This window comes from Portunus trituberculatus, chromosome 33 (assembly GCF_017591435.1).
Source record: "Portunus trituberculatus isolate SZX2019 chromosome 33, ASM1759143v1, whole genome shotgun sequence".
Lineage (NCBI taxonomy): Eukaryota > Metazoa > Arthropoda > Malacostraca > Decapoda > Portunidae > Portunus > Portunus trituberculatus.
The window spans coordinates 9,249,718-9,266,549 of record NC_059287.1 but is presented as its reverse complement, the minus strand read 5'-3'; the positions used below and the strand labels follow the sequence as shown (position 1 = coordinate 9,266,549).

The following is a 16,832-nucleotide window of genomic DNA, read 5'->3' as shown; positions in this document are numbered from 1 at the left end:
ACACCACCTCCTGAGGTGGTGTTCCCAGCAACCTGGTGGTTGGTAAAAAAGCTAATAGAAATGTTGTTTTGCGAACATAAATGCAAGAATGTGAGAAAATTTGTACATAACTCCTCTAACTTCCAATGACTCATATGACATCATACAAGTAGTGGTACACCGGTGGCCCAATATGCTGCCAAACGTATATATAATTATTTTTTTTTTAACCCATGTGGTATGTTGGGGACCAGCCCAGAACGCATCCCCCCAATTTCCATTATTTTCTATGGGAAAATTACATCCGCTTAACGAATTTTCGCTCTACGAACAGCTTTGACACCCCCTATCCAGTTCGTTAAATGGAGTATTACTGTATTCGCCGTATCAAAACATTCGAATGCGCTTACTCCCTCATCGACATAGTCATGATCTTCTTTCATTCTTTCCCTAGTCTCATACCTGAATTTAGATGGAATCTCTTCTTCTTTACTCACGATTCTCTAACACTTGATCTCATGAAAAACGAGTCTACACTACTCGCCCAGGCCACTGCAAATACTATACAACAGGTAGTGAAGATCAGCTGAGAGCGACGCCACTGCATCTTTCCTCGACTGCGTCTAGTGTGTATTTACCTAGCTGTAGTTTTACAGGGCCTGGGCTTTATGCTCGTGTGGCCCCGTCTCCATATCTACACTTATCAAATCTTACTTTAAAAGTATGCACACTCGTTGCAGACACTACTTCTTCATTTAAACTGTTCCACGTCTCAATACATCTTTGCGGGAAGCTATATTTTTTAACATCTCTCAGACATCTTCCTTTTCTCAGCTTTTTATTATGTGATCTTGTGCTTCGAATGTCATATTCTTCTCTCAGGATCAGTTTCTCATTATCCACTTGGTCCATTCCATTGATCAATTTATAAACTTGTATCAGATCTCCTCTCTCTCTTCTTTGTTCCAGGGTTGGCAGATCCATAGCCTTTAGTCTCTCCTCATATGTCATCCCTTAAAATTCTGGAACCATTCTTGTAGCCATTTTTTGTAGTCTCTCCAATTTCCTTATGTGTTTCTTTTTATGAGGGGTCCACACTACTCCTGCATATTCCAATCTGGGTGTTATAGTACTTATCAATTTCTTCATCATTTCTTTGTCCATGTAGTGAAATGTTACTCCAATATTCCTTAGCAAATTATATGTTTCTCTAAAAATTCTATCAATATGGCTTACCGGTTGATTGTTTTCTTCCATCATCACTCCTAAGTCCTTTTCCTTTTTTACTTTCTTAAGTTCTACTCCATCTCCCATCTTATATATTCCCACGGGTCATCTTTCACTCTTTCCCATTTCCATGACATGGCTTTTGTTCACATTGAATTCCATTTCCCACTTTTTACTCCATTCCCAGATCTTATTTAGGTCTTCTTGCAGTATTTCACAATCCTCCTTTTGCTTTATAACTCTGCACAGTTTCATATCATCTGCAAATAGATTTATGTGTGTGTGTGTGTGTGTGTGTATTTACCTAGTTGTATTTACCTAGTTGTAGTTTTACAGGGCCTGGGCTTTATGCTCGTGTGGTCCCGTCTCCATATCTACACTTATCCTATTTTTCTTTAAAACTATGTACACTCTTTGCTGATACCACTTCCTCACTCAAACTGTTCCAAGTCTCAACACATCTTTGCGGAAACTAAATTTTTAACATCTCTCAGACATCGTCCCTTCCTTAGTTTCTTACTATGCGATCTTGTGCTTCTAAAGTCATATTCTTCTCTCAGGATCAGTTTCTCATTATCCACTTCATCCATTCCGTTAATCAATTTATAAACTTGTATCAGATCCCTCTCTCTTCTCTGCTCCAAGGTTGGTAGATCCATTGCCTTTAGTCTCTCCTCATATGCCATCCCTTTAAATTCTGGAACCATTCTTGTAGCCATTTTTGTAGTCTCTCTAATTTTCTTATGTGTTTCTTTTTATGGGGAGTCCACACAACTCCTGCATATTCCAATCTAGGTCTTATTTTAGTACTTATCAATTTCTTCATCATTTCCTTGTCCATATAGTGAAATGCTACTCCAATATTCCTTAGCAAATTATACGTCTCTCTGAAAATTCTATCAATATGGCTAACCGGTTGATTATTTTCTTCCATTGTCACTCCCAAGTCCTTTTCCTTTTTTACTTTTTCTAGTTCTACTCCATCTCCCATCTTATAGATTCCCACTGGTCGTCTTTCACTTTTCCCATTTCCATGACATGGCTTTTGTCCACATTGAATTCCATCTCCCATTTTTGCTCCATTTCCAGATCTTGTTTAAGTCTTCCTGTAGTATTTCACAATCCTCTTTTGTTTAATGACTCTGCACAGTTTCGCATCGTCCGCAAACAGATTTATGTAGCTGTTCACTCCTCTGGCATGTCATTTATATATACGAGAAAAAGTATTGGTGCCAATACTGACCCCTGTGGCACTCCGCTGTCTACTGTTCTCCACTTGGACTTCATATCTTTAACTATCGTCCTTATTTCTCTCCCCCTTAAGTAATTCTTCATCCATCTCAATGTGCTTCCTTTTAAGCCACCCTTCTCCTCTAACTTCCATAGTAATCTTTCATGTGGCACTTTATCAAAAGCCTTTTTTAGATCTAAATAAATACAGTCAATCCATCCCTCTCTCTCTTGTACTTTATCAACTATTCTAGAGTAGAAACTCAATAAATTTGTCACACATGACCGACCTTTTCTAAAACCAAATTGGCTATTTGATAATATTTTGTTGTCTTCAAGAAACTCGATCCATTGCTTCTTTATTACTTTTTCACACATCTTGCATATTACACTAGTTAGTGATACCGGTCTGTAATTTAAAGGTTCTTCCTTCCTTCCGCTCTTATATATGGGAACCACCTCAGCTCTTTTCCACTCCACTGGCACTGTTCCATTTTCTATTGAGCATTTTATGATGTTGTATATTGGACTTGCTAGTTCTTCCCTACATTCTTTCAGTATTCTGCCTGAGACTTCATCCGGTCCCATTGCCTTTTCCTCATCCAATTCCGTCATCAACTTTTTATTTCAAGCTTGGTTACTTTAATCTCTTTCATATAGACAGTCTCTCTATTACCCTGTGGTCTTTCAAATTTGGATTCCTTAGTAAAGACCTCATGAAATTTACTATTTAACAGTTCTGCCATACTTTTGGGTCTTCCACCATTCCGTTTCTCCTTTTAACCTTTCTATTGTTTCTTTTTGTCTTATTTTTCCATTTATGAATCTGTAGAACAATTTTGGTTGTTCCTTACATTTTTCGACAATGTCCTTTTCATAGTTCTTTTCTTCTTCCTTTCTCACCTTAGCATATTCATTTCTTGCTGTTTTGAAGTTTTCCTTATTTTCTGGATTTCTGTTTCTTCTCCACCTTTTCCATGCTCCATCTCGTTTCTCCTTTGCCCTAGCACATCTTGCATTAAACCAATCTTTCTTTCCTTCTTCTTTAGGTCTATATTTGGAACATATTCCTGACCCCAGTTTTGTATATTTCCAAAAATAAGTTATATTTCTCTTGAACCGTTAATGAGTTTTCCATCTCCTCCCAGTTTACGTTTTAAAATAGTTCTTGAGATTCTCAATATCAGCCTTTCTGTAATTTAATCGGTCTCCTTTGTATGATTCATCTCTATCTTCCTTTCCTTCTTCTATATCCATCTCTAATATTACATGGTCACTCTTTCCCAATGGGCACTTGTATCTTATATCATCGTTAATTGGTATATCCCTTGTAAAAACTAGGTCTAATCTTGCCGGCTCATCGTTTCCTCTGAATCTTGTGTTTTCCTTTACTCTTTGGACCATCAAATTATCTATCATTAGGTTCAGGAATCTATCTCCCAGGCATCTTCCCCATACCACTTTCATAATTTTCCCAGTCTACCTCCTTACAGTTGAAATCTCCTATCAATATCACTTTTCTCCTTTCCTTAATGATTCTTGTAAGACTCCTTATTGTGTCATCTATCATGTCTCTATATTCTTGGTTAGTCCATGAGTTTGTTTTGGTGGCACATATGTTCCAATGATTGTTAACTCCTTTTGTTAATATGCATCTTAACATACAGTATTTCTGATTTTCCTTCCCAAACTCCACTTGATTTACCACTATCTCCTTCCTTAACATCATCATGACTCCTCCTCCTCCTTTACCCACTCTCTCTCTCCTCCATATATTATACCTTTTATCTATGTCTATTTTTATTGCCTCATTTAACTTTGTTTCCACCAGGCATACAATATCTGGTTCTTCTTTCTTTATGTAATCTCTTAATTCTAATTTACTAGATAAAATCCCATCTATGTTTGTATACATCATTTTTAATCTCTTGTTCTTATCATTTTAGTTAAACTTGCTCCATTCTTTTCTCTTCTTTCTCTTTTATATACCATTTCCTTATCCTGTCTCCTATAATTCTCCAAAAATGCCTTCTTCTCCTCCTCTGACCTTTCATTATTTTTTCTCTTGCTTCTGCCACCAGTTCATTGTGTCTCTTCCTTTCCTCCTCGTTTCTATTTTTCTTTATATATATATCTTTGCAACCTTCTGTTTCTCTGAGTTTCGTTTTTCTATATAGTACTTCTTCTGCTGCTGCTTGTGATTTTAGTAATATCTTAATTGGTCTCACTGTTCCTTCTTGATATGGTCCCATTCTATGGATTTCTTCTACTTCCTCTTCTAAGTTCTGTCTATCCTCGTCATTCAGATGTTTTAGTAGGTCTTTTACTGATTTCATTTCGTCTTTTTCCCTTCTTGGTCTATATTTAACATTTTTTTCTTTCAGTCTTCTTTTTTTCCGCAATTTCTCTTACTAAATTTTCTTTTTTCTTGAGGACTCCTATCATTTTGCTTGTCATATTTTCATCTCTTTCTTTTAACTGTTCTTGAAATACTTCTTGAAATGATTCCTTGTCTTTCTTATCTTGGATTCTCCATGCTTTTACTTCTTTTTTAATCACGTCTTGTACTCTTTCTTCTTCTTTGTTAACTAGATCTTTTAGCTTTTCTTTTTCTTTCTCGGCTTTACCGAGTCCTTCTTCCATCAATTTCTTATAGTTCGCTATTTGGACTTTTAATTCTTCATTTTCGGTTCTTAGCCTAGTTTCGTTTTCTTCCACTCTTTTATCCTTTCTTTCAATTTCTGGAGCTCTTTATCCTGTTCTTCATTCTCTTTCATTCCCATACTCTCCTTTATCAATTTATCTAATTTACGTTCGATAGTTAAGACTCTATCAAATAGTGAAGTTTGCGCCGTATCAAAGCCTTCAAATTCTCCTCCTCCCTCACCAACATTGTCATCATCAGCTTTCATTCTTTCCCTTGTCTCATACCTGCATTTAGATGGAATTTCTTTCTCACTCATTATTATTTAACACTGTATTCATGAAAGGAAAAATGAGTCCACACTTATCGCCCAGGCCACTGTAAACCCAAACAAAGGTAGTGAAGATCAGCTGATTGTCGGGAGCGACGGTATCGCGTCCTTCCTCTGCTGCGTCTCGTGTGTGTGTGTGTGTGTGTGTGTGTGTATTTACCTAGTTGAAGTTTTACAGGGCCTGGGCTTTATGCTCGTGTGGCCCCATCTCCATATCTACATTTATCCAATCTTACTTTAAAATTATGCACACTCGTTGCAGACACTACTTCATCATTCAAACTGTCCCACATCTCCATACTTTTTAATATCTCTTACACATCTTCGCTTCCTCAGCTTCTTATTATGCGATCTTGTGCTTCGACTGGCATATTCTTCTCTCAGGATCAGATACTCATTGTCCACTTGGTCCATTCCGTTTATCAATTTATAAACTTGTACGAGATCTCCTCTCTCCCTTCTCTGCTCCAATGTTGGAAGATCCATAGCCTTTAGTTTCTCCTCATATGTCATTCCTTCAAGTTCTGGGACCATTCTTGTAGCCATTTTTTGTAGTCTCTCCAGCTTCCTTATGTGTTCCTTTTTGTGAGGGGTCCACACTATTCCTGCATATTCCAATCTGGGTTTTATTATAGTACTTATCAGTTTCTTCATCATTTCTTTGTCTATGTAGTGAAATGCTATTCCAATATTCCTTAGCAAATTATATCTCTCTGAAAATCCTATCAATATGGCTTTCCGGTTGATTATTTTCTTCCATCGTCACTCCCAAATCCTTTTCCTTTTATACTTTCTCCAGTTCTGTGTGTGTTTGTGTGTGAGTATGCCACATGTGTATGTATGTGCATGCACCATGTGTGTGGTACTTATTTACGTAATGCACTAAGCAGACCATTTCAACTGTTAGTGGTAACAAGTATAGCAAAAAAAAAAAAAAAAAAAAAAAAAAAAAAAAACTCAAGTAACTTAGACTGGTCTTCCTCTAATTGGCTTTACTAATGCCAATTTACTGGATATAGGTATATTTAGTACAGTAACCCTTGCATAAGTCAGAATGATTGTGTGAGGGGAAGGGCTATCTCAGTTATTAAAAATCCAAGTTATGCGAGACTTTTTTATATCTTGCACATGTTACTACTAACAGGTAATATGATCTGTGTAATGTATTATGTAAATAGGCACTACATACATTGTCGAAAAATGTAAGGAACAACCAAAATTGTTCTACAGATTCATAAATGGAAAAATAAGACAAAAAGAAACAATAGAAAGGTTAAAAGGAGAAAACGGAATGGTGGAAGACCCAAAAAGTATGGCAGAACTGTTAAATAGTAAATTTCATGAGGTCTTTACTAAGGAATCCAAATTTGAAAGACCACAGGGTAATAGAGAGACTGTCTATATGAAAGAGATTAAAGTAACCAAGCTTGAAATAAAAAAGTTGATGACGGAATTGGATGAGGAAAAGGTAATGGGACTGGATGAAGTCTCAGGCAGAATACTGAAAGAATGTAGGGAAGAACTAGCAAGTCCAATATACAACATCATAAAATGCTCAATAGAAAATGGAACAGTGCCAGTGGAGTGGAAAAGAGCTGAGGTGGTTCCCATATATAAGAGCGGAAGAAAAACCCTTTAAATTACAGACCGGTATCACTAACTAGTGTAATATGCAAGATGTGTGAAAAAGTAATAAAGAAGCAATGGATCGAGTTTCTTGAAGACAACAAAATATTATCAAATAGTCAATTTGGTTTTAGAAAAGGTTGGTCATGTGTGACAAATTTATTGAGTTTTATCAAATAGTCAATTTGGTTTTAGAAAAGGTTGGTCATGTGTGACAAATTTATTGAGTTTCTACTCTAGAATAGTTGATAAAGTACAAGAGAGAGAGGGATGGGTTGACTGTATTTATTTAGATCTAAAAAAGGCTTTTGATAAAGTGCCACATGAAAGATTACTATGGAAGTTAGAGGAGAAGGGTGGCTTAAAAGGAAGCACATTGAGATGGATGAAGAATTACTTAAGGGGGAGAGAAATAAGGACGATAGTTAAAGATATGAAGTCCAAGTGGAGAACAGTAGACAGTGGAGTGCCACAGGGGTCAGTATTGGCACCAATACAAAAAATGGCTACAAGAATGGTTCCAGAATTTAAAGGGATGGCATATGAGGAGAGACTAAAGGCAATGGATCTACCAACCTTGGAGCAGAGAAGAGAGAGAGGGGATCTGATACAAGTTTATAAATTGATTAATGGAATGGATGAAGTGGATAATGAGAAACTGATCCTAAGAGAAGAATATGACTTTAGAAGCACAAGATCGCATAGTAAGAAACTAAGGAAGGGACGATGTCTGAGAGATGTTAAAAAATTTAGTTTCTCGCAAAGATGTGTTGAGACTTGGAACAGTTTGAGTGAGGAAGTGGTATCAGCAAAGAGTGTACATAGTTTTAAAGAAAAATAGGATAAGTGTAGATATGGAGACGGGACCACACAAGCATAAAGCCCAGGCCATGTAAAACTACAACTAGGTAAATACACACACACACACACACACACACACACACACACACACACGTTAAATGAGCCAATAAAAATAGACATAGATAAAAGGTATAATATATGGAGGAGAGACTGAGTGAGTAAAGGAGGAGGAGGAGTCATGATGATGTTAAGGAAGGAGATAGTGGTAAATCAAGTGGAATTTGGGGAAGGAAAATCAGAAATACTGTATATTAAGATACATATTAATAAAAAGGAGTTAACAATCATTGGGACATATGTGCCACCAAAAACAAATTCATGGACTAATCAAGAATATAAAGACATGATAAATGACACAATAAGGAGTCTAACGAGAATCATTAAAGAAAGGAGAAAAGTGATATTAGTAGGAATTTCAACAGTAAGGTGGTGGACTGAGAAAATTATGAAAGTAGTATAGGAGAAGAAGCCTGGGAAGATAGATTCCTGAACCTAATGATAGATAATTTGATGGTCCAAAGAGTAAAGGAAAACACAAGATTCAGAGGAAACGATGAGCCGGCAAGATTGGACCTAGTTTTTACAAGGGATATACAAATTAACGATGATATAAGTGCCCATTGGGAAAGAGTGACTATATAATATTAGAAATGGATATAGAAGAAGGAAAGGAAGATAGAGATGAATCATACAAAGGAGACCAATTAAATTACAGAAAGGCTGATATTGAGAACCTCAAGAGCTATTTTAAAAACATAAACTGGGAGGAGATAGAAAACTCAGAAACGGTTCAAGAGAAATATAACTTATTTTTGGAAATACAGTATACAAAACAGGAGTCAGGGAATATGTCCCGAAATATAGACCTAAAGAAGAAGGATAGAAAGATTGGTTTAATGCAAGGTGTGCTAGGGCAAAGGAGAAACGAGATGGAGCATGGAAAAGGTCAAGAAACAGAAATCCAGAAAATAAGGAAAACTTCAAAACAGCAAGAAACGAATATGATAAGGTGAGAAAGGAAAAAGAAAGGAACTATGAAAAGGACATTGTCGAAAAATGTAAGGAACAACCAAAATTTTCTACAGATTCATTTATCAATCAGCAGTTATTATGCCCTCCCGCACATACTATTTATTGCAATTTTACTATATAATCCAATCTCTGAATAGTAAGATTAAAATGTAATATATGTGAAAACTGTTGCACAACCCACTGGTGGGTTGCATCACAACAGTGGATAGTAACTGATGATCCACTGTTGGGTCATATCGCAGGTAACGTGTTAATACAGTGTTTGTAACTTACACCTTAAACCTTCTGGACTGCTGTGTGTTAGCTAGTGCCCCTACATGGAAAAGGCTCAAATGTAAAGATTACCCAAAAATAACCATTTGTATTAGTACATACGTACTGCTAAGCCTCCCACACCATCATCTATGTCATGTAGCTCGCCACCAAAAGGTAAATAATAATGATTTTACATAGTTCAATTCTTATTTACTTAGGTAAATATCTAGGGTCTTGGAACATATCAAAATTATTTATGTTGTTTCCTATGGGAAAATAACTTTGGACTTGAACAATTAAGACACGAAACAGTCTTCTAGAATTAATTATGTTCCAAGTCCAAGGGTCCACTGTAGATCTCATGTGAATGAAAGCTAAAGCAGACACTGCCATTTGGTTGCTATCAGCAGTGGTAATGCCATGACATGAAACCATTTTCGCATCTCAAATGGCTCAGACAACTTCTCAAATGACACGGAAGACATAATAACTATCGGAGAATATATTAACCAGTATATCAGCCAAGTAGCTTAACATAAGTCAATCAAAGAGCAAATAAAGCCAACCAGTGCATAAAAAATAAAAAACAAAACTAAAATAAATTAGTAAATAAATAAGCAGATAAAATAAATCCCAAAAAGAGTCTGACTTATCTGATATCTAGCTTATTCAGGTCTGACTTAATGGGTGTTTACTAAATAAATATATATATATATATATATATATATATATATATATATATATATATATATATATATATATATATATATACACACACACACACATATATATACATATATATGTATATATATATATGTATGTATATATGTGTATGTATATATGTGTATATATATATATATATATATATATATATATATATATATATATATATATATATATATATATATATCATTACACTGAGGGGACCTGTTGCCTCTCTAGAGAAAACAATGGAGTGTAAATACCAGGCATGCTTCACTGCTACTTAATAAAAATATCACACAGAGATGATCCAGAACCTTGGGCACAGCAAGCAGTACTCACGTCATCCTGGAATAATTTAATCAGCAGCTGCTCAAGGAAAGCTGGCCACAGCCTGAAAAAATGGCAATGAACCCTCTGGCAATCACTGAGAAACTTCAAGCTTAGTTTTATATACATTTCCTCAACACCACTTATACACATATTTCACTGAAAATGTAAAAAGCATATCTATATCTCACTTGTTCATTGTGCCAGACAATTAACACTAATTCAAGTGAGCTGGTACAGTTTTACCTAAGCTACTCTGGTAATTCATAGGCACAATCCCCTACTTGTTTGGCTGGCTAGAGTGATAGGGTAGTCACCAGGTTGAGTACTTAAACCAGGTATGTGTGCAAAATGCTAAAACAAACCTACTATCTTACCTTACACCTAATGCATATAGAAGCACCAATGGAATTGCTAGTGAGACAATCATGACTCCTGCATTTTTTAAGTGATGTAAGAGTTACCTGATTACACTTGTAAGAAAAAAACTCACAATGGTTGGCATGTCCATCAAGGAAGTGTATTAAGAGCTCATAAACAAAACAAATAAGAACAATAAAAAACGATGACTACAACCATGAGTAATTACTTGACAATTTTTTAATGTAACATGGCCAAGGCCAATGATCAATGGGGGAAAGGTCCATTGAGGGAAGGTACTGTACATAGAAAAATCAAATCATGGAAAATAAGTGTCTTGAAATCCCCTAAAAATTCTGGAGTTTATGTCAAAGGAGGATGGAAATACAAAAGCAGGCTGAGAGTTCCACAGTTTACCAGAAAGGGATGATTGGTTGAGAATGCTGGTTAATTCTTGCATTAGAGAGGTGAACAGAATAGGGATGAAAGTAGAAAGTAGAGCAAGGGGAGACAAACAATTAGCAAGATCAAAGAAGTTAGCTTCAGAATTGCTGTAAAAGATAGCATAAGATGCAACATTGTGGCAATGAGACCAAGCAGCTGAAAATGGTTAATTAGAAGAGTTAAGACAAGATGCTTTTGATTCTACTCAGTCTATAAGAGCAGTATGATTGGAAATACTATTACATATATATTCAGAAGAACTATAAATTCTATACTTTTTGGTTTTCTAAAAAGTTTCTTGGGCTTTTAAATAAAGTACATACCATCACTTCCTGTCTAAATCACATTGTTGTCATTTGGCTCTCCCCCCTCTCATTCCTTTAAAAATATATTAAAAGTATTAAAAAAGTTCCCGAGGTAGCTGCGGTGGCAAGTGGACGTGTTGTGTGTGCGCTCCGTTTTTGGCTGTGGTTTTTATAGTTAGCGAGTGGTGTTTGTCCTTGGTGTCTGTGTGTGGTGCTTTTGAGTGTTAGTGAAGTGAAAGTGTGTACTGCAAGTGTTAGATTAGAGTGAAATAGTGGTTAGAATCAGTGTTTGTGAGTTAAACGTATTTTGGTGGAGCGAGGAGACTAGGCTTGTAACCGTCAAGTTGACCTTGAAAGAGGATTACTTGACCTCACTTAGGCCCCCACCACCACGGTTTCCCCACCCCACCGTCACCAAGTATTTTTATTGAAGAGCAGAGTGGGGAAGAGGGAGCAGGCGAGCCAGACTGGGAAAGATAGTAGTCAGGATGGGCAGAGATGGAAGGTTGCGAGGGGAAGAAAAGCGGAGGTAGTTAGGGAGGATAGGACTAAACCTGTTGAGTGTGAAATTAGGTTCGGTTTGTTGGAGGGGGAGGGGGAAGGGGGAGAGTGAGAGTGAGAGTGGAGTGAATGAAGTGGTTGTGGTGAGTGAAAGGAGAGAGAAGGGGGTAGAGGAGAGGAGGAGGAGGGTTGTGCCTAGCACACCTCAGGTGTGTGGTGGGTGACTCTCAGGTTAGGTACTTAGATAGCACTTTCTGTGGGAAAGACAGGGATAGGAGGATGAACATGTGTATGCCTGGTGCAGGTGTGAAGGCAGTGAGTCAGGAGCAGGTGCAGAAGAGGGTTGGGGGGATGGAGAGGGAGGGTGTAGTAGTTTTGCACGTAAGTGGGAACGATGTCAGAGCAGGTGGGTCGGAGTTAGTGGCAAGATTTCGGGAAATGTTAGGCAAGATAAGGGAGAGTGGTAGGAGGTGTGTAGTGTTAGGAATCTTGCCTCGTGTGTATGTTAGCAGGGAATGGTTGTCTAGGGCCATTGGTGTGAATGACCGGGTAAAAGGGATGTGTAAGGATGTGGGTGTCAGCTTTGTGGATGTATGGGATAGGTTCTACGGGTGAAGGGATTTGTATGCTAGGGATGGTGTGCATCTGAGTAGGAAGGTGTGGATGTGCTGAGTGGATGTCTGGAGGGGAGTTGGGATGGAGTGTAGGGGTGAGGTAGCAAATGCATTCCAGAAGAAAGATGTTAGACATAAATTAGATAGGATAAACAGAGATAGTGAAAAGATTAGGAAAGATTTCCAGGTGCAAATAGGAGAGAATAAGATTAGGATTCCAAATAAGGAGACAGCATCTAGGAAGGTAGCAGGACTTAAATGTTTTTATGTAAATGCCAGGAGTCTTAGGAACAAGAAGGACGAGTTATCTAGTTATATAGTTGAGGAGGACTTAGATGTTGTATGTGTCACAGAGGCATGGGTAAATGAGGAAAAGTTTAGGAAAATAGGAAAGAATATGAAGTAGATGGATACATTATGTATTTACACCAGAGAATTGGTAGGATAGGTGGAGGAGTAGTTATTTATGTAAAAATCCTTCATTTCCAGTCAGGTTAATGGTATTAAGGTAGATAACAGAGTAGAGTCCTTATGGCTGGATGTTAGAGTAAACAAAAGTAAGGTTATTAGAGTAGGAGCTTTTATAGACCACCTAACCAGTCAGCAGATGTAGACAACCTTATGGTAGATGAGATAAATAGGGGTGTACTAGTCAGACAATTATCTTAGGGATTTTAATCTTAAGTCAGTAAACTGGGAGAGGATGGTAGGAGATGCTAGTGAAAATAAGTTTATGGAAAGTTTTCAGGATAACTATTTAGTGCAGATGGTAGATAAACCTACTAGGGGGAGGAAGGTTTTAGACATAGTACTAACAAATATTGAGCATTGTTTAAAGGAAGTTGAGGTAGGAGAGACTTTAGCAAACAGTGACCATCATATAATTAGATTTATCATTAATTCCAGTAGGGATAATATAGTGAATAAGACTAGAGTCCCAAACTATCAGAAAGGCAATTATGGTAGGTTACGTCAGTTATTAGGAGAGGTAAACTGGGAAGATAGTTTTGGAAATAAAACTGCACAGGAGATGTGGGATATTTTTAAGGTTGTAGTAAAGGGTATAGTGATGCAGTGTATCCCTTACAAAGATATAAGGCAGAGAAACAGGAAGCCATTATGGTGGACTCATGAGATAGGTAGCCAGATCAGAGAGAAGAAGAGGGCATACAGAGAGTTGCAGAAAAGTGGGAAGATGTAGATTTGATTAGGTACAGACAGGTCAGAGATGATTTGAGTAAGGTTATAAAAAAAGTAAAAGGCAGGCAGAGATAAAACTAGCTAGAGCTGGGAGTAAAGATCCCAAAAATTATATAGTTATTACAAGGTCAGTGATAAAAGAAATAAGGATAGGATTGGACCACTCAGAAAAGATGGTGTAGTAGTGGATCAAAATGAAGACATAGTAGAATTATTGAATGAACAATTTTCTTCAGTATTTACTAGGAAAGAATAGGAAATCCTGTTACAAACAGTGCGACGAGTAGTTTAAGAGCTTTAGAAAATATTGATATAAAACCGGGAATTATTAGGAAATTTATTCTTGAACTAGACGATAGGAAAGCTAGTGGTCCTGATGAGCTACATGCCAGAGTACTTAGGAGGGTGTAGACAGTATTTCTGAAGCACTTAAGTTAATCTTTGAAAGATCACTTAGGTTTGCTGAGATACCTCAGGACTGGAAGTTAGCTAATGTTACTCCAATATTTAAAAAGGTAGGAAGGATGATGCGAATAATTATAGACCGATCAGTTTAACTAGTATAGTATGTAAGATACTAGAGAAAATCATTAAGGGTAGTATTTGGGAGCATTTAAATGAGAATAGATTAATTAGAGATACCCAACATGGCTTTAGATCAGGGAGGTCCTGTCTTACAAATTTGCTCGATATCTTAGAATATATTACCAAGGAGTTAGATGATGGAAATAGCATAGATGTTATATATCTAGATTTTAGCAAGGCGTTTGATAAGGTACCGCATAGGAGGCTAGTGTACAAATTGAGACTACATGGGATAGGGGTAGGTTAGTTGATTGGATTAGTGAATGGCTTTCTGATAGGAAACAGAGAGTAGTATTAAATGGGGCAATGTCTGAGTGGAAGGAAGTGGTTAGTGGGGTACCCCAAGGATCAGTGCTAGGACCTCTTCTTTTCTTGGTGTACATTAACGATTTAGATATAGGAATTAGTAGCAAAGTATCAAAGTTTGCAGATGATACTAAGATAGCATGTGCAGTACAGGGTGAAAAGGACAATTACAGAATACAACGAGACCTGGACAGGCTGATAGCATGGGCAGACAGGTGGCAGATGGAGTTTAATTCTAAAAAGTGTCAGGTTATGCATTTAGGTAAAGACAACACAAACTTTAGCTATGAGATGGAGGGATGTTGGCTAGAGGCAGTAGAGGAAGGAAAGGATTTAGGAGTAGTGATAGACAGGACTATGAAATTTTCAAAGCAATGTTTAGAAGCAAGAAATAGGGCAAATAGGATCCTGGGTTTTATAAATAGAAATGTTAGTTATAAAAGTAAGGAAGTGGTGCATAGCTTATATAGTTCCTATGTTAGGCCCCATTTAGAGTATTGCATACAGGCCTGGTCACCCCATTATAAGCAGGATATCAACATGTTAGAAGCAGTTCAGAGAAGAGCAACTAGGATGATACCAGCATTAAAGCACCTGGAGTATAGACATAGATTAAAGGAATTAAACATGTTTTCATTTGAGAGGAGATGTATAAGAGGGGATATGATAGAGTTATTTAAAATGTTCTCAGATACACTACATAGAATGAATTGTTTCTTTACTCCACAACAGATCACTTCCGCAAGGGCCTCAAGATCATTTCCTCTAGTATGGCACCGTAGTGATTTATGCGAGTTATCATGCATCTGGGAACATGTTTAAAGTACAAGCAGTCCATGAAAACCGTTGATGGACTGTCAGTTGACATTTGTCAGTTATTAGTAAAACATTCGGAAAAGTATCGCCTCATTTTCTGCCTGTAATTTGAGCAGACACGCCTTGAAACAACTCACCTTTTCTTCATAATGGGAGGCAAGAAAGACTTATCAAAGGACCAGATAAAAGTCATTGTGTCTTTACACAAGGCAGAGAGGCCAGTGAAAGAAATAGCCAGGATTGTGGGTGTTACAAGGAGATGTGTGCAAAAGTGGATACGAAAGTTTCGTATGGAAGGCGGGGTGGCAACGCCAGAACAGAAAAAGAGGCCTGGGCGAGGACGTAAAACTTCATCACGCACAATAAATGTTGTGAAGCCTCAGGTGGATGCTTGTCCTCAAATCACAGCGAGGGAATTAAAAGAACAAAACCCTCAGCTGCTCAGTCAAGTGTCTGTGAGGACGGTACAACGCTGCCTGCATGATGACCTTGAGTTCCGCAGACGCCGCGCTCTCAAGAAGCCGCTCACCACCCCTAGGCAACAAGAGTTTAGGGTTGCATTTGCCACTAAATATCTCCAGTGGGATATGGCAAAATGGCACCAAGTGTTATGGAGCGACGAAGCTGTCTTCACGGTGTCCTGCAACCGTGGCAAGCATGTGTACCGGCGACCAGGGAGTGACCCACTTGACACAAAATTTATATTTAAGACTGAAAAGCACCCTGATTCAGTAATGGTGTGGGCCTGCTTCAGTTATAATGGTGTAGGAAATTTAGTGTTTTTGCCAAGAAATGAAAACATGAATCAGAATAATTATTTGGAACTTTTATGTGATTTTTTGCCCGGGTCTTTTGAAATGTGCAACGCTACTGTTACTGTGTTCATGCAGGATGGAGCTCCATGTCACAGGGCAAAATCCGTCCTGACTTGGCTTCAGGACTGCCAGATTGACTTATTGGAGGACTGGCCACCCAATTCCCCTGATCTGAACCCTATTGAAAACATATGGTCCATCATGAAGAGGCGCATGCAGAGGAGGGATATCTCCGACATAACGAAGCTGCGGACGGCCATCAGGGAGGAATGGCATAATCTAAATCAAATAACCCTCAATAACCTGGCTGAATCTCTTCCTTCACAGCTTCTAAAGTGTATAAGAAGGAGGGGAAACCCCATCAATTACTAGTTTCTTCGTAAGTATTATAGTACTTTTGTTTTCTCCATTCTAAGTGCATTCCATCACCTGTGGTGTCACGGCGAACAATTCATTGGCGCGTAGTGTACAAACTACATAGATGTGAGATCTTTCTTTACCTTAGAGGAGGGAAATAGGACTAGAAATCATGGCAGGAAGATTAGAAAGCAAGGCTGCAGGTTAGATATAAGAAAATATTTCTTTAGTCATAGGGTGGTAGACTTCTGGAATGCATTGCCAGAGACGGTTGTAAATAGCACTAGTTTGACAATGTTTAAAAACAGATTA

The 16,832-nt window shown here is 37.7% G+C and overlaps 1 protein-coding gene across 4 annotated transcripts in view; it reads right to left on the bottom strand.

Moving 5' to 3' along the window:
• LOC123512454 (mitotic checkpoint protein BUB3-like) overlaps window positions 1-16,832 on the bottom strand; it is a 131,754-nt gene that overhangs the window by 91,899 nt on the left and 23,023 nt on the right. For 3 of the 4 annotated variants that reach the window (XM_045268873.1, XM_045268875.1, XM_045268874.1), the window contains exon 2: window positions 10,230-10,281. The exons of the other annotated variant lie outside the window; for it this stretch is intronic. In XM_045268873.1, coding sequence (XP_045124808.1) covers window positions 10,230-10,234 — 5 coding nt within the window. In that variant the 5' untranslated portion in view covers window positions 10,235-10,281. The remainder of the gene's footprint in view (window positions 1-10,229; window positions 10,282-16,832) is intronic. 4 annotated transcript variants of the gene reach the window in all.